The 25,067-nt window shown below is 42.1% G+C and overlaps 1 protein-coding gene across 1 annotated transcript in view; it reads left to right on the top strand.

Annotated features, from left to right (window-relative positions):
• The window catches only part of itga11b (integrin, alpha 11b), a 108,201-nt gene that overhangs the window by 45,825 nt on the left and 37,309 nt on the right, over positions 1-25,067 (top strand). The window contains exons 5-12 of the mRNA XM_055932982.1: positions 6,868-6,977; positions 7,401-7,492; positions 7,597-7,711; positions 7,817-7,944; positions 8,204-8,352; positions 8,615-8,759; positions 9,028-9,193; positions 9,487-9,557. Of these exons, the coding sequence (XP_055788957.1) occupies positions 6,868-6,977; positions 7,401-7,492; positions 7,597-7,711; positions 7,817-7,944; positions 8,204-8,352; positions 8,615-8,759; positions 9,028-9,193; positions 9,487-9,557 (976 nt within the window). The remainder of the gene's footprint in view (positions 1-6,867; positions 6,978-7,400; positions 7,493-7,596; positions 7,712-7,816; positions 7,945-8,203; positions 8,353-8,614; positions 8,760-9,027; positions 9,194-9,486; positions 9,558-25,067) is intronic.

The following is a 25,067-nucleotide window of genomic DNA, read 5'->3' as shown; positions in this document are numbered from 1 at the left end:
CTAGCACAGTTAGCACAGTTAGCATTGAACAGTTCGACAGTTATATGAAAAAGCATCCCAAATTGGGTCCTTATCTTTGTTGATATTCCATCAGAATGTTGTAACGGGGTCCAATGTCCAGTACAGTCTTTAGTTGGGTTCCAGAACGAACTATTTCCCTCTTTGGTTAGCAAGCACAATGGCCGTGCGGCGCTAATCTGTCTTTCTTCAAAAAATTATTCCGTCGCATCACATCTAAAGTCCAGAATAAATTGCAATAATATAATTAAAGTATATTGAAAAAACATACTTTAGGATGATTTTGTGACATGTATCAAATAATATCGAAGTCAGAGATCATATTCACCTTTATCGACCTTCTTCCAGTAGCCGAGACCAAATTCTGCCTCGCGCCCGGAATTTTTTTTTAACTGCGCAGGTCTCACAAGAAGGTGTGGTATTCAGTCCATGGACGAGATATTCGACTCCTTTCAATTCTCACTTCCGCATTACACCCTGATGAAGGCGTATGACGTGTTTCTACGGTCCTAAGTGTAATGACCTTTTATAGACAAGGTCTTAAAGAGACACATCGCATTTTGGAAATCTCAATTCGGCTGGGAAAATGGCTGTAAAAATATTTCTGTTCGACTTAGAGAAATAATTCAAACCTTTTTAGAAACTATAGACTGTTATCTATCCAACAGTAGTAAATATATGCATATTGTAAAATAAAAAATTTCTTAAGAGGCCGTTTGAAAATGTGCACATATTTTCCAGTTTTTTCAATATTCACCCTGCAGCCTGAAGAAGTTTTAACCTAATACATTTAAACTCAGCTTTTCACAATTCCTGACATTTAATCCTAGTAAAAATTCCCTGTCTTAGGTCAGTTAGGATCACCACTTTATTTTAAGAATATGAAATGTCAGAATAATAGTAGAGAGAATAATTTATTTCAGCTTTATTTTCTTTCATCACATTCCCAGTGGGTATTGCCTTTAAATCGTTTAACTTGGGTCAAACGTTTCGGGTAGCCTTCCACAAGCTTCCCACAATAAGTTGGGTACATTTTGGCCCATTCCTCCTGACAGAGCTGGTATAACTGAGTCAGGTTTGTAGGCCTCCTTGCTCGAAAATGCTTTTTCAGTTCTGCCCACACATTTTCCATAGGATTGTGGTCAGGTCTTTGTGATGGCCACTCCAATACCTTGACTTTGTTGTCCTTAAGCCATTTTGCCACAACTTTGGAAGTATGCTTGGGGTCATTGTCCATTTGGAAGACCCATTTGCGACCAAGCAAACTCGATAATCCAGAGTAGTGAGGCAAAGGTACAGGACTGCAGTCAGGCTCAGGGTCACGTCAGGCAGAGGTCGGTAACCAAGAGTAGGGGCAAAGGTACAGGACGGCAGGCAGGCTCAGGGTCAGGCAGGCGGGCACAGAGTCAGGACAGGCAAGGGCCAAAACCAGGAGGGTGAGAAAAAGAGAGACTAGGGAGAGACTAGGGAAAAGCAGGAGCTGGGAATTTACTAGTTGTGAAGTCTTAAATACCAGTTGGATGCATTCACGTGCTTTGAACTCATCGAGAAACGCCGATTAGCTAATGGCCAACAACCTGAGTAAAACAGCAACTAAAAGTACAGCTATCATGCTTGTAAATAAATTATAGTGTTCAAAAAACATATTAATACCACAGAGCTGTGAACTACTCACACTATATGAGTGGAACGTATGGGGGGAATGCGGATTCATTACTGTATACAAACACACAGATCTATGCATGCATGCAGATATATGTAGGCTGAGGATTTGGGTGTAGTTTCCCATCACTCCCCGGCCCATTTGATCTGAATGTTAAATAAGAGCAGATTGCTGGTTAGGTCTTCTTTGCTATGGCATCAAACTCCAACGTGATTCAGGCATTTCCCCAGCACCATTTTGCCCAAGGCCCCATTTAGCACTATTACCCTCTCCTTTTGACACTAATAGCTCGGTTCTAACTTTAATAACAGGCTCACCGCTGATCGTTTTAGCAGCTCCTCTGGAAATTGGCTGGAATACCAGTAGATAAGGCCTTCTTGTCTCTGGCTGTCATACTGTAGGTTTAAATACCACTGAAGTGTGGACTCCAGGAGACTCCATCTTATGTTTGTAATAACGGTAATATTTATAGTAAAGGCCTGAGGTTGACAGGGCAAATGGCCTCCACGCCTCTCACTGAATTAGTACTTCACCACACTGTCCTCTGTCTATTCTCTCTTGTTGACATAGAAAATATTTGCCTTCATCCTTTGCTGTTTTAGTCATTCCAGGCTCTATTTCAATTTGTCTTTCCTTGATTCCTTGGATCCTATCTCCTTGCGTCAGTTCAAAGTCTAATAAAAAAATGTAACTAGGAAAGCCAGTTAAGAACAAATTCTTATTTACAATGACGGCCTACCCCAGATGATGCTGGGCCAATCATGTGCCACCCTATGGGGCTCCCAATCACAGCCTGATGTGATTCAGCCTGGTTTTTTACCTGGGACTGTAGTGACGCCTCTTACACTGAGATGCAATGCCTTACACCGCTGCGCCACTCAGGAGCCCTTTAAGAAGAAGGTGAGGAGAGAGGATGTGAGGAATTAAGGAAAGATTGAGAAAGAGTCTCGGACACCCCCACACTCTGTCTAATCTGCTGAAGAAAAACAGCATAGAGCAGCATAGGTGCTGGTTTTGTTGCTTGACCAGCCTTCGCTGTGTTTTCGTGGTGATTAAAACCAAATCAAAGTTTATTTGTCACGTGCGCCGAATACAACAGGTGTAGACTTTACAGTGAAATGCTTACTTACAGGCTCTACCCAATAGTGCAAAAAAGCTATTAGGTGAACAATAGGTAAGTAAAGAAATAAAACAACAGTAAAAAGACAGGCTATATACAGTAGCGAGGCTATAAACGTAGCGAGGCTACATACAGACACCGTTTAGTCAGGCTGATTGAGGTAGTATGTACATGTAGATATGGTTAAAGTGACTATGCATATATGAAGAACAGAGAGTAGTAGTAGCATAAAAGAGGGGTTGGCGGGTGGTGGGTGGCGGGACACAATGCAGATAGCGTGGTTAGCCAATGTGTGGGAGCACTGGTTGGTCGGCCCAATTGAGGTAGTATGTACATGAATGTATAGTTAAAGTGACTATGCATATATGATAAACAGAGTAGCAGCAGCGTAAAAAGAGGGGTTGGGGGGGGCACACAATTCAAATAGACCAGGTAGCCATTTGATTACATGTTCAGGAGTCTTATGTCTTGGGGGTAAAAACTGTTGAGAAGCCTTTTTGTCCTAGACTTGGCACTCCGGTAACGCTTGCCATGCGGTAGTAGAGAGAACAGTCTATGACTGGGGTGGCTGGGGTCTTTGACAATTCTTAGGGCCTTCCTCTGACACCGCCTGGTGTAGAGGTCCTGGATGGCAAGCAGCTTAGCCCCAGTGAGGTACTGGGCCGTACGCACTGCCCTCTGTAGTGCCTTGCGGTCAGAGGCCGAGCAATTGCCGTACCAGGCAGTGATGCAACCAGTCAGGATGCTCTCGATGTTGCAGCTGTAGAACCTTTTGAGGATCTCAGGACCCATGACAAATCTTTTTCGTTTCCTGAGGGGAAATAGGCTTTGTTGTGCCCTCTTCAGACTGTCTTGGTATGTTTGGACCATTTTAGTTTGTTGTTGATGTGGACACCAAGGAACTTGAAGCTCTCAACCTGCTCCACTACAGCCCCGTTGATGAGAATGGGTGCTCGGTCCTCCTTTTCCTGTAGTCCACAATCATCTCCTTAAGTCTTGCTCACGTTGAGGGAGAGGTTGTTATTCTGGCACCACCCAGCCAGGTCTCTGACCTCCTCCCTGTAGGCTGTCTCGTCGTTGTCGGTGATCAGGCCTACCACTGTTGTGTCATCGGCAAACTTAATGATGGTGTTGGAGTCGTGCCTGGCCGTGCAGTCATGAGTGAACAGGGAGTACAGGAGGGGACTGAGCACGCATCCCTAAGGGTTGAGGATCAGCTGGGCGGATGTTGTTACCTACCCTTACCACCTTGGGGCGGCCCGTCAGGAAGTCCAGGATCCAGTTGCAGAGGGAGGTGTTTAGTCCCAGGGTCCTTAGCTTATTGATGAGCTTTGAGGGCACTATGGTGTTGAACGCTGAGCTGTAGTCAATGAATAGCATTCTCACATAGCTGTTCCTTTTGTCCAGGTGGGAAAGGACAGTGTGGAGGGGAATAGAGATTGCATCATCTGTGGATCTGTAGGGGAGGTATGCAAATTGGAGTGGGTCTTGGGTTTCTGGGATAATGGTGTTTCCCATCAAGATATACAGTACACGGTGACTTATCATTAACTAACTTGACCAAATTCACACTAACTTGTCCAATTTCAAAACAGCAATCCTTCTCTTTCATTATTATACATTTTATGCAAAAATATGATGATTCACCGTTCAGTGTTGTCATTTAGATTCTGAGTTATTCCATTTTACTATTGAAATAGTCATTGAAATGATTGGCAATATCAAAAGGTTTTGTTATAAATGACCCACCAACTTCAATGAACGATGGAGATGAATTGAGTTTTCTGTGCTCACGATATCATTTAAGGTACTCCAAAGTATTTTTCTATTGTGTTTTATGTCATTTCTCTTTGTTTGGTAGTATAATTTCTTCTTCTTTCGATAAGTTAAGTCACAACATTTCTCAACTTACAACTTTTCTCAACTCAGCTGCGCAGCCTGACTTGTTTGCCACCTCTTTCGCATAATTTCTGTGAACTATACAATTTTTCAATTCCTTATCAATCCAGGGGTTCCAGCAGTTCTCACAGTTCGTTTCTTAACAAGTGCATGCTTTTCAACAATCGGCATGAATAATTTTACAAATACTTCCAGTGCTGTATCTGGATTCACGTCCTCATACACATCAGACCTACATACATTTTTTTACATCATCAACAAAATAATGCTGAGAAAAAAACATTTTGCATGATCTCTTATAAATTACTTTAGGCCCAACCTTTGGCACTTCTGCTTTTCTTGATATTGGCACAATATTATGATCACTACAGCCAATGGAAACTGATATTGCTTCGCAGCAAAGCTCTGCAGCATTAGTGAAGATATGATCAATACAAGTGGATGTCACAGACCCAACACTATTGGTTTACACTCTAGTTGGTTGAGTTATAACCTTGGAAATATAACAGGCATTAGTCACAGTTAGAAGCTTCTTCATGAGAGGACAGATAGCTGCTAAACAGTCAATATTTAGATCACTCAGAAAATAGAGCTCTCTGTTAACATCACATACATTATAAAGCATTACACACCTATTATCCAAATACTGACTGTTAGCACTTGGTGGCCTGTAGCAGCACCCCAAGAGAAGAAGATTTAGATGAGGCAGCTGAACTTGCAACCACAACACGTCAACCACATGCGACATGAGATCCTCTCTAAGCTTTACAGGAATATGTCTCTGAACCTACTGTATACAGCAACACCTCCCCCATAGGCATTCCTGTCTTTTCTGTACATGTTAAATCCCTGTCTTGCTACTGCTGTATCATCAAAGAAATTGTGTCCTTAAACCTCAGGAACTTGACCACTATCGACCTGGGTCTGTCACCTAGGCTGGTTACATTTTCCACCTCAATCTTCGCATGATCCATCTGCAGCTTTTCAGTAATCATTTTTCTTACTTGCGCCTCAGACTCGACACAGTTCTCATGTGAAGACTCTAGTATCCCATCCACAATGTTATTCCTCCTGGATTGTCCCTCTAGTCTTTTTTCTCAGACATTTTTAATAATTATTCACAGACAGTACTGTTGTCATCTCAAGAGGACTTGTCATCTTGCTGCAAGTCTCTTTAAGGACATCCACTTCTTCCTGGGAGAACTAGTTGAGTCCATCAGTATTTGGACAAAGCTCTTGAAGCAATGTTCCTGTTGTTGTAACAACTGCTTGTAGAACTCTTTTTGTTCGTTTAAAAGATCCTTCACCTGTGAAAGAGAAAAACTGTCTTTTGGCTTTAGATGCCATGGTAGCAAAGTTGGCTAACATTTGGTACTCCACGCAGTTCCAGACAGGGCAGGTCGCAGGGCAGATTTAAACAGCCACAAACAACAGGGATTTAGACAGCCACAAGCCTAGGACAATTCACAGTCTTAGCCACAAGGGCTAACCGCTTTCCAGGCTGTGTTCAACCTGTTAAGGAAACCTTGAAAGCTTGGTAGCTAGTTAGCAGCTAGGCTAGCTCCTACGCCAATCAGCTCTTCAAACTGTATGGTCTGTTTTTGTACCAGCACATTCCAGTACATGGTGTCACATTAAATTCTAATGAGCCATCTTAGAATTGATGATAAAGCATGATCAGCTAGACCAAAGCATGAACAGCTAGACCATGATGGACCAGCTTGGTCACCAGTATACCAGCATCACCAGCATAAGCTGGTATGTATCCAAAACACAGTGAAGGGTGGTCACCAGTGTCCTAAACACAGCAAAGGCTGGTCACTAGTGTTCAAAACACTGCGAAGGCTGGTCACTAGTGTTCAAAACACTGCGAAGGCGGGTCACCAGTGCCCAAAACACAGCGAGGGCTGGTCACCAGAAAAACCAGCATAACCAGCTAGACCATGCTGGTCAGAGCAGCTCGAATAGCTTGACAATACTGATCAGACCAGCTTTATCAGCATCCATCCTGAACTGACCAGCATAGACCAGTAATGACCAGCAAATACCAGCATGGAGCATCTTGAAATATATGATGGTCTATGCTGTTTTTTTCTGCAGGGTATTCCCTCTTTTTGACATAGAAATTAAGATCAGTCCTCATCCGTTGATGTTTTTGTCATTCCAGGCTACTAGTTGGAGCTCCCTTTGAAACCAGTGGCCAACACCAGACAGGCGATATATACAAATGCCCGATGGACACCAGTCCCAACACCAACTGCACCAGACTCAACCTAGGTATGACTGAATGAGATAGATAGATTCCATACTGAACTGTTCTCCCTCCAAATCACAGCACACCTTCGCATACTTTAGCGAATACGATTCCCTCCAGAAGCTGGCTCTCCGACCAGGTGTTCAGTTGGATTAGAAACACCTGGCAGCACTGTGGTGTAGATTGAGATCTCACATTGTTGACTCAAGTCCAACTCATGCAGAGGAAACTCTACACCCTGTTATGCCCAGTGGGAGTTATGCATGATGGACAGTTACAGTATGAATTACCCATATAGGCCTCTCGATGATGCATTAAACATAGTATCATAGCATCAGCTTGACTGTGATTTCATTGATGTTGTTAATTTTGTCTAATGTTGTGGTTCATTCAATGCAATTTTTTAAAATGTTGTTTCTTTGTCTGCTTTCATTAATTCCTTCAAGGAAAGGTATCCCTGAACAATGTGTCAGAGCGCAAGGACAAAATGAGGCTGGGCATGACACTGACCTCCAACCCTAAGGACAACAGCTTTGTGGTGGGTGTCAATTGATGTTGACTGTTGAAAATGTTACATTGAAATGTACTGTGGTCTGTGTTAAACCCAATTGAAGGTGGTTCATCAATGGCTTTGTGTTCCAGACCTGTGGTCCTCTGTGGTCGTACGAATGTGGGAGCTCCTATTACAGCACAGGCATCTGCTCCAGGGTTAACGAAAGCTTCAAGTTCTCCAAAACCATCGCGCCGGCCTTTCAGAGTAAAAAAAATCTACTCTGACAAACATTCACTCACATACACCTCATAAGACCACGGCTTCCCAGAGTTACTCACTGTTACAATTGTTTTTAATTGCTTCTTCCAGGGTGCGAGACCTACATGGACATAATGATTGTTCTGGACGGGTCCAACTCCATTTACCCCTGGTACGAGGTGCAGGACTTCCTCATCAACATTCTGCAGAAGTTCTACATTGGGCCAGGTCAGATCCAGGTGTGTTATCTGCGATTCTGATCTGATTCTGATAGACAGTATGTGTACCTGAATGTGAATTATTCTGTGGTACATGCGGTGGCCAGTGAGTGTATACAGTCAGGTCCAAAATTATGCTGTACCTTCCAGCAAGACAATAACCGCAAGCACACATCAAAATCCATAAAGAAATGGTTAATTGACCACAAAATCAAAATATTTGCAATGTCCATCTTAGTCTCCGAACAGGGGCAAGGGAATCACAATCCTATCTCTACAGGTTGGAGTGGTGCAGTATGGGTCGAGGGTGGTCCATGAGTTCACCCTGAATGACTTTCGCTCTGTGGAGGAGGTGGTAGAAGCAGCCAAGACCATCAACCAACGGGGAGGGGAGGAGACACGCACGGCCCTGGGCATCAACGTGGCACGGTATGGAGAGCTGCTCAACACTGGTCATAACTCTCATCCTAATCCCAAATATCTCAGTATCATTTTCCATAGTAGTGCCTTTCGAAACAGGGAGCAAAATAATGCACTTTGTTGCTGAATTGTTGCTGAATTGGTTGCGCAGTGTGTTGAGGTAAAGTTGCAAATACTGTTTATCCATAATGATTGAATGGCGAACTAACTGATAGTTACTCATAACGGTTAATGAGTTGACTGAGAAAAAAAAACCTGTATTCGCTCAAAGGACGGAGGGATTTAAACGGGGAGGTCGGAAAGGGGCTAAGAAAGTGATGCTCGTGATCACGGATGGTGAATCCCACGACAGCCCTGACCTGCAGAAGGTCATGGAGGACAGTGAGGCGGACAACATCACCATGTATGCCATCGCTGTGAGTCAGTCTGTCCCTTTTTATATTCCCCTGGAACACTGTAGTCCCATTCTCTGTTCCTTCTGCCACGTCTTGGTCTATCACTTAAATGTTATACCGTTTCCATATCCTGTGCTTGAATTGAAAATCTCTATTTTTAGAGCATCTGCCTACTATTCTATCAATGTTCTATAGCAATTCCAGATCATGAGCCTAGTATTCTTTTGACGTTCTATGGTATTTCCAGATCCTCTGTTTGGTATTGACATCTAATATTATGTACCACCAGGTATTGGGCTACTACAATCGGCGTGGGATAAACCCAGAAGCCTTCTTGAAAGAGATCAAGTATATCGCCAGCGATCCTGACGACAAACACTTCTTCAACGTGACTGATGAGTCGGCGCTAAAGGACATAGTGGACGCCCTGGGAGAGAGGATCTTCAGTCTAGAGGGTATTTTCCTTTAATGACCCTTTGGTTTCACTGATCAAGTGTTCAAGGGATTGGAATCTCAGAAACACCCAGAAATACATCTAGCTAGCTACATTTACTTCTGGAGGTCTGAATTTGAACAACGTTTCACATTCTGCAACAGATGTTCATTTTTTTAAATGAAAATCTGTCTCTAGAGATGAATGGAATTGTGAAGTTTATAATGGTGGCACTATAGAACAATTCTGTAGCAGACTGCGATGATTATTATAATGAAGTGCGTAGACTAGCTGTCACTTCACTGTTCTCCACAGGAGTGAACCCTAACGGGACGGGGTTCGGTCTGCAGATGTCTCAGGCAGGCTTCTCCTCACACATAGTGGAGGTGAGTCTCTGAAATAAGTCACCACATGAGTCTAACCTGGGATCTGGTTTTATACTCACTAACTGACTCTCCCTCTCACACTTTATTGGAATAGGCAAGGGGTTTTTACAGGTTCTTCATTCCAAAAAGGTGGAGTGTTTTTTTTTCAAGGTGGGTAAAGGGCTGTTACAGTGACGGTTTGAACACCACACCTTCGGTCACTACTCATGACCGCAGTCAAATTCCACGTGACTGTTGAGTCACGGTAACTAGGCTATCAATTACACAGCAAACTAGCAGCATACTGTATATTTAGCGATCTAAGTAATGCATATTTGAGTTTCCACTTACTGAGATGGTGAGTTAGCCCAAAATACATATTTTATATATTTTACCAATAAGATGTCCCTTCTGTTGGTGCGTGCAAATACGAGTGCATATGTCATTTCAACTGAACATTGTGGTTCCATTAATGAAGAATAAAATGAAATAAATCTTATTCATAATGAATTAATGATGCATGTTGGGAGCAGGTCATTTTCCCAACACATTTATAGCATTCGTATTTCATCAACACTGTCCAGTACATGCATATTAAGTCTATAATATCGTTCAGATTAATATGATCATTATTTAATGTGATGTATAATGACATAGGGTAAAAAAAACTACATCTACCATAGCACCCCCTTGAACTGATGCATATTTACCTGCTTTCTTTAGTACTGAGTGAACTCAGGATTTAAATGTCAATTTGTTTAGTTAGAACGCAGCTGAAATCTATTAAAACACAGATTTTTGGAGGATCTGCGATTTGAAAATGTAGAAACCTGATCTGAATGATGAGGATAAATTGTGATGGGAGTTAGAGATCCCGTTAAGAAATGGACCCAGGGCTTCCCACCCGGACCTGATATACACTTTACAGTGCATTTGGAAAGTATTCAGACCTCTTGACTTTTTCCAAATTTCGTTACGTTACAGCCTTATTCTAAAAGTGATGAAATAGTTTTTTTCCCCTCATGAAACTACACACAATAATGACAAAGCAAAAACTGTTTTTAGAAAGTTTTGCAAAACAGAAATATCACATTTACATAAGTATTCAGACCCTTCAGTCAGTACTTTGTTGAAGAACATTTGGCAGGGGGTTCCCGAGTGGCGCAGCGGTCTAAGGCACTGCATTGCAGTGCTAGAAACATCACTACAGAACCGGGTGTGATCCCGGGGCTGTATTACAACCGGTCGTGATTGGGAGTCTAATAGGGCGGCGCAAAATTGGCCCAGCGGGGTCTGGGTCAGGGGAGGGTTTGGCCAGGGGCTCTTTACTTGGCTCATCACGCTCTAGTGACTCCTTGTGGCGGGACAGGCGCCTGCAGGCTGACCTTTGTCATCAGTTGAACAGTGTTTCCTCTGACACAATGGTGCGGCTGGCTTCCAGGTTAAGTCGGCGGGTGTTAAGAAGTGCAGTTAGGCGGGTCATGTTTCGGAGGACGCATTTTTTTGCATTTAATTTTAACTTTATTAAACTAGGTAAGTCAGTAAAGAACACATTTTTATTTTCAATGACAGTCTAGGAACAGGGATTCGATCTTGCAATCTTTCGGTTACCTGTCCAACAGTAACCACTAGGCTACCTGCCGCCCCAACTCCGAGCATGACTCGACCTTTGCCTCTCGAGCCCGTTGGGGAGTTACAGCGATGAGACAAGATTGAAATTTGGGAGAAAGGGGGGTAAAATACACAACAACAAAAAAACAAGTATGGGTATGACGCTACAAGCTTGGCAAGCTTGGCACACCTGTATTGGGGGACTCTCTCCCATTCTTCTCTTTAGATCCTATCAAGCTTTGTCAGGTTGGATGGGGAGCGTCGCTATTTTCAGGTCTAACCAGAGATGTTAGATCGGGTTCAAGTCTGGGCTCTTGCTAGGCCAGGGTCATTGTCCTGTTGGAAGGTAAACCTTTGCCCAAGTCTGAAGACCTGAGCGCTCTGGATCAGGTTTTCATCAAGGATCTCTCTGTACTTTGCTCCTTTAATATTTTCCTCGATCCCGACTAGTCTCCCAGTCCCTGCCATTCAAAAACATTCTCACAGCATGATGCTGCCACCACCACAATTCACCATAGGTATAGTGCAAGGTTTCCTCTAGATGTGACGCTTGTCATTCAGGCCAAAGAGTTCAACCTTGGTTTCATCAGACCAGAGAATCTTGTTTCTCATGGTCTGAGAGTCCTTTAGGTGCCTTTTGGCAAACTCCAAACGGGCTGTCATGTGCCTTTTACTGAGGAGTGGCTTCCGTCTTGACACTCTACCATAAAAGCCTGATTGGTGGAGTGCTGCAGAGATGGTTGTCCTTCTGGAAGGTTCTCCTATCTCCACAGAGGAACTCTGGAGCTCTGTCATGACTACCCTGACCAAGGCGCTTCTCCCCCGATTGCTCAGTTTGGCCGGGCGGCCACCTCTAGGAAAGTCTTGCTGGTTCCAAACTTGTTCCATTTAAGAATAATGGAGGCCACTTTGTTCTTAGGGACCTTCAATAATGCGGACATTTTTTGGTACCCAGATCTGTGCCTCGATACAATCCTGTCTTGGAGCTCTATGGACAATTCCTTCGATGTCATGGCTTGGTTTTTGCTCTGACACGCACTGTGAACTGTGGTACCTTATATAGAAAGGTGTGTGCCTTTCCAAATAATGTCAAATTCATTGAATTTACAACAAGTAGACTCCAATCAAGTTGTAGAAACATCTCATCGTTCTTAAATATGAAGAAGTTTGCAACCATGAAGACCTAGAGCTGGCTGCCCGGCCAAACTGAGCAATCGGGGGAGAACTCGGGTCACTCTGACAGAGCTCCAGAGTTCCTCTGTGCAGATGGGAGAAACTTAAGAACAAACATCTCTGCAGCACTCCACCAATCAGACCTTTATGGTAGAGTGTCAAGACAGACACCAATCCTCAGTGACAGCCAGCTTGGCATTTGCCAAAAGCCACCTAAAGACTCTCAGACCATGAGAAACAAGATTCTCTGGTCTGATGAAACCAAGATTGATCCTTGATGAAAACCTGCTCCAAAGCGCTCATACTGGGGCGAAGGTTCAGAGAAGAATGGGACAAACTCCCAAAACACAGGTGTGGAAGCTTGTAGCGTCATATCCAATAAGACTCAAGGCTGTAATCATTGACAAATGTGCTTCAACAAAGTACTGAGTAAAAGGTCTGAATACTTATGTAATTATATATATATATTTTTTTTTTATACATTTGCAAAAGAAAACTTTGTTTTTGATTTGTCTTTATGGGGTATTATGTGTAGATTGATGAGGATTTATTTTTATTAATCCATTTTAGAATAAGACTGTAACGTAACAAAATGTGGAAAAAGTGAAGAGGTCTGAATACTTTCCAAATGCACTGTATATACAAAAGAATGTGGACATGAAGCAATTGTGTTTCCTGAGTCTGCCAGATAAGATGCAGTAGGATGACCAGGGATGTTCTCTTGTTAAGTGTGTGAATTGGACCATTCTCATGTCCTGCTAGTCATTCAAAATGTACTTTTGGGTGTCAGGGAAAATGTATGGAGTTAAAAGTACATTATTTTCTTTAGGAATGTAGTAAAGTAAAAGTTGTCCAAAATAAAAATAGTAAAGTAAAGTACAGATACCAAAACAAACGACTTAAGTAGTACTTGAAAATATTTTTTACTTAAGTACTTCACACCACTGACCATATGTTTCTTAGAGCTTGGTGAGAGCGTGGTTGTCCTGTGGTTATTTTGCATACAGCCTAACCACAACTTTCTGGGAATGGAGCAGCATAGTTGCTTGGCTTTGTAACATTCTCAGCACATTTAAAGAGTAACTTTCATGAGAAGAAAAATGTTTGTGGAAAACCAGGTGTTTTAGACTTAGTTATAGTGAAACACGTCAATTCTGGTCTTCATTTTGACAGTTTGTTGCAAAAGTGATATACACTGCTCAAAAAAATAAAGGGAACACTTAAACAACACAATGTAACTCCAAGGCAATCACACTTCTGTGAAATCAAACTGTCCACTTAGGAAGCAACACTGATTGACAATAAATTTCACATGTTGTTGTGCAAATGGAATAGACAAAAGGTGGAAATGATAGGCAATTAGCAAGACACCCCCAATAAAGGAGTGATTCTGCAGGTGGTGACCACAGACCATTTCTCACTTCCTATGCTTCCTGGCTTATGTTTTGGTCACTTTTGAATGCTGGCGGTGCTCTCACTCTAGTGGTAGCATGAGACGGAGTCTACAACCCACACAAGTGGCTCAGGTAGTGCAGCTCATCCAGGATGGCACATCAATGCGAGCTGTGGCAAGAAGGTTTGCTGTGTCTGTCAGCGTAGTGTCCAGAGCATGGAGGCGCTACCAGGAGACAGGCCAGTACATCAGGAGACGTGGAGGAGGCCGTAGGAGGGCAACAACCTAGCAGCAGGATCGCTACCTCCGCCTTTGTGCAAGGAGGAGCACTAACAGAGCCCTGCAAAATGACCTCCAGCAGGCCACAAATGTGCATGTGTCAGCATATGGTCTCACAAGGGGTCTGAGGATCTCATCTCGGTACCTAATGGCAGTCAGGCTACCACTGGCGAGCACAAGGAGGGCTGTGCGGCCCCACAAAGAAATGCCACCCCACACCATGACTGACCCACCGCCGAACCGGTCATGCTGGAGGATGTTGCAGGCAGCAGAACGTTCTCCACGGCGTCTCCAGACTCTGTCACGTCTGTCACATGTGCTCATGTGCTCAGTGTGAACCTGCTTTCATCTGTGAAGAGCACAGGGCGCCAGTGGCGAATTTGCCAATCTTGGTTTTCTCTGGCAAATGCCAAACGTACCGTTGGGCTCTAAGCACAACCCCCACCTGTGGACGTCGGGCCCTCATACCACCCTCATGGAGTCTGTTTCTGACCGTTTGAGCAGACACATGCAAATTTTTGGCCTGCTGGAGGTCAGGCATTTGTAAATAAATTCATTTAAAATCCTACCATGTGATTTTCTGGATTTTTTTTCTTCTCATTTCGTCTGTCATAGTTGAAGTGTACCTATGATGAGAATTACAGGCCTCTCTCATCTTTTTAAGTGGGAGAACTTGCACAATTGGTGGCTGACTAAATACTTTTTTGCCCCACTGTATGTACTTTCACGATGAATAAAATCATGTAGGCTATGAGTATTATACTGTACATTCATATTCGTAGTTACAGCTATCGAAACACGAAATAAATGACAATCGTGGTTGTGTTTTTTCCAAGACCACTATGACCGATTGGTTGGTGCAGTCATTTAAGACATTTGGCTCATAGTTCAATGGTTATGATTTCTAATCCCACATGGATCATTTTCATTTTTAAAATCCTTTATTTACAATATTCATCCCGTGCCAACACACTTCTAATTCTGAAAAGTGAAATTATACCTGTCAGAGTGTGTCACCCTGGTGGTAGTTGTAGGTTTGTATACAGTACCCTAGACCAATCGGTGAGTTAATTTGACCATTGGAACTACTGTAAATACTGCAATGCGTGTTTGATTTTCAAGTTGATGATTGCACTTTTCTTCCCAACACAATACCGCAATAATGTGATTCCACATTTCAATTACTTTCTCTGAGTCCCATGGGGAACCCCGGCGCCTTACCTCTGTGAGCTTGTTGTCCAGGAGCCTAATTCATAAACCGTGCATACTGTACATACAATACCAGCCAGTTTGGACACACCTACTCATTCAAGGGATTTTCTTTATTTTGACTATTTTCTAAATTGTAGAATATTAACCATAAAATAACACATATGGAATCATGCAGTAACCAAAAAAAGTGTTAAGCAAATCAAAATGTATTTTATATTTGAGATTCTTCAAAGTAGCCACCCTTTGGCTTGATGACAGCTTTGCACACTCTTGGCATTCTCTCAACCAGCTTCATGAGGAATGCTTTTCTTGAAGGATATCCCACATATGCTGAGCACTTGTTGGTTGCTTTTCCTTCGCTCTCCGGTCCAACTCATCCCAAACCATCTCAATTGTGACTCACCACCTGGATTCGGTCTAATTTAGCAACATTACAATTTTTGTTTTTTACATTGGATAATAGTAGACTCGGAGCTACAAAATGGTATATCATACACTGCGTTTGACGAAATAATGGGAAAGTAATTCTGCTTTGAAAGTTGATCAACTTGTAAACTCACTTTTGAGAAAACCGTCTTTTAAATGTTTTGGTACTACTATCGGAGAGCCCTTCTTTGTCTACACCGATTCAACATTGTTCACACCCTCTTAAGCCATTGCCCCACCCATCTCTTTAAGTGTTGATCCATGTGTTCTGTACTAACTTGCCAGCTACTTCCAGACATCTAAAGAGAGAGAACAGCTCACTAAACATTACTCGCCCTAGCAGAGCTTATTAGACTGTTACAGTATGTTATCCAGAGCGTTGGTGACTGCAACTGTGCTTTCAGATTGTCCGTTAGTAAATTCAGAGCGTTTCGCATTCAGAGCGCACACTGGACGCTCTGGCCAATAAGTAGGGTTGTTCCGAAAGCTCTGACCTCACAATGACAGTCAAGCACCCAAGCTAACTGGCTAACATTGGCTAGCTACTTACAGACACATAATGAGAGAACACCCCACTCTGACCATTTTACTCCCCCAGTTATCCAGAGCGTTGTGCTGCCACTGAAAAAGTCAGGAACCTTCCCGCTAGCCATGATTAGCTGAGATAATGGATGGGCTGGACATGCCGAGAGATGAGTTCGGATTGGTCTGCCAAGTAAAACACTTCTGTCTATAACTTGAGCTGGTCAGATTGTGTAGGTAATCCTTCCTAACGCAGCTTTAAAAAATATATATATCATGTAAAAGTGCAAAAGTGTTGCTCTCCAGCTTCTGGAAGACCGAGTTTTGAAATCAGTGGAATGCCTGGTGGTATTACAGTATGATAGTTAAGGAGATTTTCAAAAATTCTGCCATTTGATTACAAGCATGCAGAGGGAGTCGAAAATAGAACACACACAAGGCTTTTGTATAAAACACCTGTCTCCGGATTACATATTCAAACTAAGGGCAACCATGGCATCCTTATCAGAGAGGGAGAAGCGTCCATTCATGTATACGGGTAGATAGTCTAGCTAGCTACATCTTCAGATATTACACGTTTCTAATTTTGTCAGAAAGTTGTTTTCATTTCAAGTTAAAGCTAGCATTAAGCACTAACATTACTAACATTACATGTATGATCTGTGTAGTAATATTATTCCTATCTCAGAGCCATTTGCATTGCTAGTTATAGCCTAATGTTAGATAGCTAGCTAACATTGAACTTGGTTGTTTAGCTACCTACAGATTCATGCAGGGTAGTAACGTTATGAGTTGGGATTATGGTTCATTGTTTAGCTAGCTATTTAGCTACATGTCTTAACAAAAGACTCCACTATGCAAGTAACCATTTCAATAGAATGTTTATGATGTCACTGCGACAACTGTCGATAGACGTAGCTGGTAAATTCGCTCTATCTACGTACTCCGATTTCAGAGCACTCTTGTCTGAGTGTGTCAGAGCGCAGAATAAGTTACACATTTCTAAATGCTCAACACCTGTTGAATGTTGCCGGTGTCAGTGAACGTTGGCAAAAAAGAGTAATTCAATTATTGCCAACAGCAAAGTTATGGTCACCAATGCTCTCGATAATATAAAAACAGCATAACCAGCTCTGCTAGGGCTAGTAATATGGTCAGAGTGAGCTGTTCTTTCATTTGTGTCCGGAAGTAGCTCGTAAGCTTGCCAACGTTAGCCAGTTAGGTTGGGTGTTTGACTGCTGTTGTTAGGTCCTCGGCCAGAGAGTCCAGTATGCTCTCTGAACGCTCCGAGAGCGAAACGCTCTGAATTTACAAACTGACAATCTGAAAACGTTCTGAGTTTACAAACGCCCAGCGCGCATTCTGGGCACACTGGCACTTCAGATTGAATTTACAAACACACCCCTAGTATAAACCAGCCTTTTGTCTTGAAATCTTTGGTTGTTTAGTACATGTCTAGCTCTGAGTCTATACTTTTATCCAATGTAAAAAGCACAATTTCAAAATTTGCTACATAAGACCGAATCAAGCCGGTCAGTCACATATTACTGAGTACCACTCTCCATATTTTGAAGCATAGTCGTGGCTGCATCATGTAATGCACATATGTCAGAGTCAAGGCCCGCGGGCCACATCCGGCCCGCGAGAAGGTTTTTTACGGCCCCTGGGATGATCTTGATTTATTATTAGAACCGGCCCGCAGACCGCAGCAAGCCGGCAGCCCGCAGATCTTTTACACGCACCAATACTACATTTCCCACAATGCAACGGTGACGCACCGAGCAGTAGGCTGCTTCATTTCAATATTTATTGGCACAGCAGTCGTCAGCATCACAGTAAAATTAACTTTCAGATACCCATCAAAAATGGCAAAACGGAAGGTGGACACTGAGAACCGGGGGTTTCAAACAAGGTGGGAGTCGGAGTATATGTTCACGGAGGTAGCTGGAAAACCTGTGTGTCTTCTGTGTGGAGAAAGTGTGGCGGTACTGAAAGAGTATAATCTGAGACGACATTATGAAACGAAACACGCGGACAAAAACAAGAATATGGACATGGAACAAAGGCTACAAAAGGCAGAGGAATTAAAACGAGGCCTCAAATCTCGACAGGCTCTGTTCAAAAAAGCCAAATCACAAGGCCAGGCTGCTGTCAAGGCCAGTTTTATTTTGGCAGAAGAGATCGCTAAATCAGCCCGGCCATTTACGGAGGGGGATTTCATCAAAAACTGCATGATTAAAGTTTGTGACGAAGTTTGCCCAGAAAAAAGGCAACTCTTTTTAAATGTGAGTCTGAGCAGAAACACCATTGCCGAGAGAGTAGACCAGTTGTCCATCAATCTAAAAGAGCAGCTTGTGAAAAAGGGAAAAGATTTCATTGCATATTCCTTGGCTGTGGATGAGAGCACCGACATTTCTGACATTGCCCAGTTGTCAATTTTCATCCGCGGAGTGGACTCCAGCCTAAGCGTGACAGAGGAGTTTTTGGCTTTACGTCCTATGCATGGCACAACTACGGGGCATGATTTGTATGAAGAGGTGTCAAGATGTGTAAATGAGATGGAGCTGCCTTGGGAAAAACTCGTGGGTTTGACAACCGACGGAGCACCTGCGATGTGTGGACACAGGAGCGGACTGGTGGCGAAGATACGGGAAAAGATGCAAGAGGAAAACGCGACAGGTGAGCTGACAGCTTATCATTGTATCATACACCAGGAAGCGTTGTGCGGTAAAGCCTTGAAAATGGAGCATGTAATGAGCATCATCACGCGCACAGTTAACTTTATCAGAGCCAAAGGTTTGAATCACCGCCAGTTCAAGGCATTTCTGACGGAGTTAGAAACGGAGCATGGTGATTTGCCTTATCACACAGAGGTGCGATGGCTAAGCCAGGGAAAGGTGCTTCAAAGATGTTTCGAGCTTCGTGAGGAGATTTGTCTGTTCTTGGACAGCAAAGGGAAAGACACAACACAACTCCGAGACGAAATGTTTCTGTGTGAAATGGCTTTTCTGTGTGACATTACGAGTCATCTGAATGCAATGAACTTGCAGCTGCAGGGTCGGGATCATGTCATCTCTGATATGTACAGTACAGTGAAGGCATTTAAAACCAAACTGACTCTGTGGGAGACGCAGATGCGGAAAGAAAATTTGAGCCACTTTCCCAGCTGCCAGACCATGAAAGAGAAGCTCTCTACCAGTGCGTTCCCGAGCGCACAGTTGGCTGATAAAATAGGTATGCTTGCCGCTGACTTTCGACGCCGATTTGCTGACTTTGAAGCACAAAAAAGCAGGTTGGAACTGCTCGGTAACCCATTTGCTGTTGACGTGGAAAGCTCACCACCAAACCTCCAAATGGAGTTGATTGACCTCCAATGCAATGATGCACTGAGGGAAAAATATGCGGCAGTGGGTGCTGCGGAGTTCGCCCGTTTCCTCCCCGACACAATGCCCCAGCTGCGCATCCAGGCTGCTCAAACGTTGTCTATGTTTGGCAGCACATACCTGTGTGAACAACTGTTTTCTTTGATGAACCTGAACAAAACATCACACAGAAGTCGACTTACTGCTGAACACCTCCACTCAATTCTGAGGATTTCCTCAGCTCAGAGCCTTACCCCGAACATTGATGAACTTGTGGAAAAGATGGGACACCACCAAGTATCACCCTCAACCTCAAACAAGTGAACATTACTGTGCAATCACATATTTAGAGTTTTTACTCAGTTCAAGTTTAAAAGTTAAAGTTTAATATTTGTTTTCACTGCATGTTACTTCTCCTTAAACAAAGTGTTGTTTTTGATTAATAGATTTTTGCACTTTATTTTATTGTATTTCAATCCAATTATATTTTAAAAATATTTCAGTTGAGTGGATGATAGAAAATTGCTATTATTGTTTTTTTCTTTAAAGTAAATTTAGCCCACTTTTGCTAAAATAGAAAATATAGGCTACTGATGGTGCCTTGAATACCGGTTTCTTTCATTTAATGTTCATGTTATGGGGATTTTTATATAAAGGAAATTTGTCTTTTGTGTCTGTTGAAAATTAAAGATTACTGACAGAGCCATAAGCAAATATTGCTTTATTTATCTGATCATATTGGAATATATTTGTTAGGTTTTCAGTAGGTTCAATTAGGTTCACTAGACTATATGCGTCATTTAAATTTTTTTCAATGAACATTCGAACAGTCCGGCCCTCGGCTTGTAGCTAAATTTTTTATTTGGCCCTCCGTCCATTTGACTTTGACACCCCTGATGTAATGGGTATGCTTGTAATTGTTTGGGACTGGGGAGTTTTTCAGGATAAAAAAGAAATGGAAAGCACAGATGAAAACCTGGTTGTCTGCGTTCCACCAGACACTGGGAAATGAATTCACCTTGCAGCAGAACAATTACCTAAATACCTAAAACACAAGGCCAAATCTACAATTGAGTTGCTTACCAAGAAGACAGTGAATGTTCCTGAGTTACGGGGTTACAGTTTTGCCTTAAATCTACTTGGAAATGTATAGAAAGACCTTAAAATGGTTGTCTAGCAATGATCAACAACCAATTTGACAAAGCTTGAAGAATTTTTTAAAGAATAATGGGCAAATATTGCACAATCCAGATGTAGAAAGCTCTTAGAGACTAATCCAGAAAGACTCACAGCTGTAATCGCTGCCAAAGGTGCTTCTACAAAGTAATGACTTATGACTTAAATACTTATGTAAATTAAATATTTCTTTATTTAATTTTTAATAAATTAGCAAAAATGTCTAAAAACATGTTTTCACTTTGTCCTTATGGGGTATTGTGTGTGGATGGGTGAGAATGTGTTTTGTATCCATTTTGAATTCAGAGTGTAACAACAATATGTGGAATAATTCAAGCGGTATGAATACTTTCTGAAGGCACTCTATGTAAAAAATATGTAAATTGTTCTGCATATGTAAGCATACCTCCTTTTTTAATGAATATATGGGTAATATATTGAAATGAATGTGACTCTTATTCAGTACATTTAGTTATTGCTTGCTTTTCTAGTCTACCAACCTTGCAGGCAGTCATGCCAGCTAAGATAGTTAAGACAAGCTAGCTCCTCGAACTTGCTCAATAGCCTGAAATGGCTTATTGACAGCTAGTTATGAAGTTGGGAGTTTGGAAACCTATCTGGCTAGCTAAAGCCAACTTCATAAAATTGCTAGTTGGCTAGTAGTATACAGAGAAACGACAACAACAATAAAATGAATCTGTGCCCCTGTGCCCCCTATTGGCATGACACCTCTGGTTGGGAGCTGACTGTTGTAGCCTACCTGACAGATATTCATGCCATATCCATGTTGCACTGCATCATTTAAGCTACAGTATTTAAAATTATTTGAATACGCCAACAACATCCATTCTCTTTTCACCTTGTATAAGTGTTCTGCTGTTCTGACATATGCAACATTGCAGTTGCATTAATGACAAGTAGCCAGGGCTCGAAATGAAGGGCTTATCTTTTTTCTTTTCTTTTTTTTTATAAGTCTGTGACGGTTCAAAACAGACTCTGGGACAGTTCTGGTATGCTAGATCCAAAGTTCCTACATTCACTGTAAATCCCCAAATTTTGAAACACAACGAAACTGATAGAACAGATTAGAAAGTTTAGCTTAAAATGTTGGTAAACTATTATTTTTTTCTTCACATTATAAGCAGCAATGTGCACACAACAATAAGCTCACATTTTCTAAAATGCAAGTAGCGGGAAAAACACTGTTGCTCATCAGACATGCCAATGGCAGAGATGGAAGTAAATATCCATAAAAAATGTTGAAAGAGGGGAGATCTAAAGATCCAAAAATATATAGGTTGCTAATATGACAAGGATTGTGCCTTTGGCTGCTGAAGGAAGTGTTCATAAAATAATTCCATCGACGTTTCTATGGTTGGATTTTGGCTAGGCTACTTTGAAGCAGTATAAGAAATGCATCATTACGAAGTAAAACGTCATGATTTCAAGCAATTTATGGTTTCAAAATGCTGACAGATCGCAAAGTGGCGATGTGCTGTACACAACAGGCACTGGCCTTTCTCTTCGCTGTTGTGTCCATTTGAGCAGAACATGTATGTTGACAGAATCAAACCTTAAAGGGCAATTCCGCCACTTTTCAACCTCAAATTCCTCATCTCAGCACCAAACCAGTGTCTACATCAGGGGTGTCAAACTCATTCCACGGAGGGCCTAGTGTCTGCAGGTTTTTTGTTTTTTCCTTTCAATAAAGCCCTAGACAACCAGGTGTGGGGAGTTCCTAACTAATTAGTGATGTTAATTCATCAATCAAGTATAAGGGAGGAGTGAAAACCCGCAGACACTCGGCCCCCCGTGGAATGAGTTTGACACCTGTGGTCTACATATATAAAAACAGCACTTTTCTATGATCTGTGGTTAAAAAGATAAGAAAGGCCCTGTATAATGCTTCTCTGTGACATCACAGGGTGGGATTAAAAGTACAAAACAGAGATTTTCAAAACCTCCAAAGAGTTTCTAGCTAAAGGGAGGTTATTTTCTTGCTCCCAACGTCACCGCGAATATCAAGTGTTTGAAAATCACTGTTTTTACAATGTTGTAACTTTTGATGATGTCATTGGGTATAACTTTATATTTTCTACTAAAATGTAGGAATGCGCCGCTTTCATATATGTTAACACTAGGGATGGGCATGGATGCTCAAATATCCGAACAGACGTTAGTATTCGAATATTTGCAAGAGTATTAATTTTTGGAAAACCTTTATCATAGGCCTATTTTAACAATGAAAGGCTTTGTCTAAATTATATTAAATGATCTAAGTGACATTGCTACACATAAGTATATATATACCATGACATTTGAAATTCTTAACTAAAAAAAACAACAAACTTTTAAATGTAGTTTTATGACTTGCACAACATAAAAATACATTCTTTATTAGCCCACACGGGTTTCACACATTTTAGTTGTTATTGTCGGCCAATGAAAGTGGCACTGTCTACAGTCAGTGCCTCCATGTGTAGCAAGCAATGTGGGAGATCTCTAATCAGTGCAAAATGTAATGAAAATGATGGAATTAAGTTAATTAAATGAGAAGGAGTTGGTTACAATGACGAGAAACCATCAATTAGGCTATTCTTTAATCTGCATGGAATTGTTGTAGACAAGAATGGGAAGCTGAGCAAAATAGCCCTAGTCTAGGTAACTAGCTAGCTAGCTCGCTGGCTAGCATAGCTGGCTATCTTAGCTAGCTTCTTTACATCGATATGTTGCAGTCAGTCATGTGTACTTCCAGATGTGGAATCTACAACTTTGTCTAACTAGTGTGAGTCTATGTGGCTGGTCTCTCTCTCTCCCTCACTCACTCACCGGCCCCTGCCCATACTACTGTTGCAAGCTAGCGGCACCAAAATCACGCAGTCTGTGCAGAAATCCAGTTCCAAGTTTTTACATTTTTTACATGTATATGGACTATCCGGATATCCCAAAAATGTCATGATATTATTCTAATAGTGAAATTATTTCAAATGCCCATCCCTAGTTGACACTGGTATTGTGCTGGAGATAATGAAAATGAGGTTGGAATGTCCCTTTTTTTGCCCACTGTGGGGACCACCATTGGACTGGGGTGCCTTTAGCAGGAAGCAACATTTTGGAACGTTCAGATAGAAATATGCTATGTAGAACAAACATGTGTCTCTGACATGTAGAATAAGGAACCACGTCAGCTCTATTTTTGGTATTTCTATCTGCAACGTTCAAGAACGTTTATGGACTAAACATGGCCCAGGTATGAATTGCAAGTAGGGCCATGGGGAGGTTGCATTCCAATGAAGTTGTGTCCGGGGCTGAACGGAATCGAATCTGTTGTATTTATACACAGCTTTAAAGATCTCTTGGGAAGACTACATTACCCAGGTGGGAGCTATACGTTGGTGATGGATGACGGGTGGTAGATGATGAATGTGAGCTACCTCCAAGGAGCTCACATTATTGTTCATATTAGCATGGACCACAGCACTGTGGATACTGGAGAAAGCATTAACCGTCTCTGGGAAAAATTATATATTCATACAACGCATTGTTGGATTCTAGGCACAGGGGCAATTTGAGAATGAGATGATGAGAACGTTGTGGAAAGTATTTTTTGTTGGCGGAGGGAAGGGTGGGGGGGACTTTGAGAGGAAAACAGGCAAGAGAGTACAGATGGTTTAGTTGAATGCAGAGCTTGCCAGCTAAACACACACACACACACACACACACACACACACACACACACACACACACACACACACACACACACACACACACACACACACACACACACACACACAGACATTAACACACACATTAACACACACACACAGATACACACTGATCAACAAGCTCACACAACACAGACACACCAAATATTTTGAGATTGTCCTATTGTGATGGAATTTATTTGTTCAGTTTCTTTTTTAAATTTTGGCAAATTTATTAAAGACAGAAATACCTTAAGTATTCAAACCCTTTCCTATGAGACTCAAAATTGAGATCAGGGTCATCTTGTTTCCATTGATCATCCTTGAGATGTTTCTACAAATTGATTGGAGTTCACCTGTGGTAAATTCAATTGATTGGACAGATCTGGAGAAAGGTTTTAAAAAAGGTCTGCAGCATTGAAGATCCCCAAGAAAACAGTGGTATCCATCATTCTTAAATGGAACAAGTTTGGAACCACCAAGATCATTGGGTTCTTGCCACCCGGCCAAACTGAGCAATCGGGGGAGAAGGGCCTCGGTCAGGATGGTGACCAAGAATCCGATGATCACCCTGACAGAGCTCTAGAGTTCCTCTGTGGAGATGGGAGAACTTTCCAGAAGAACAACAATCTCTACAACACCTCACCAATCAGGCCTTCATGGTAGAGTGGCC

Source organism: Salvelinus fontinalis, chromosome 9, assembly GCF_029448725.1.
Source record: "Salvelinus fontinalis isolate EN_2023a chromosome 9, ASM2944872v1, whole genome shotgun sequence".
NCBI classification, from domain to species: Eukaryota; Metazoa; Chordata; class Actinopteri; order Salmoniformes; family Salmonidae; genus Salvelinus; species Salvelinus fontinalis.
Note: the sequence above shows the minus strand (reverse complement) of the source record. Positions and strands in the feature narration are given on the sequence as shown.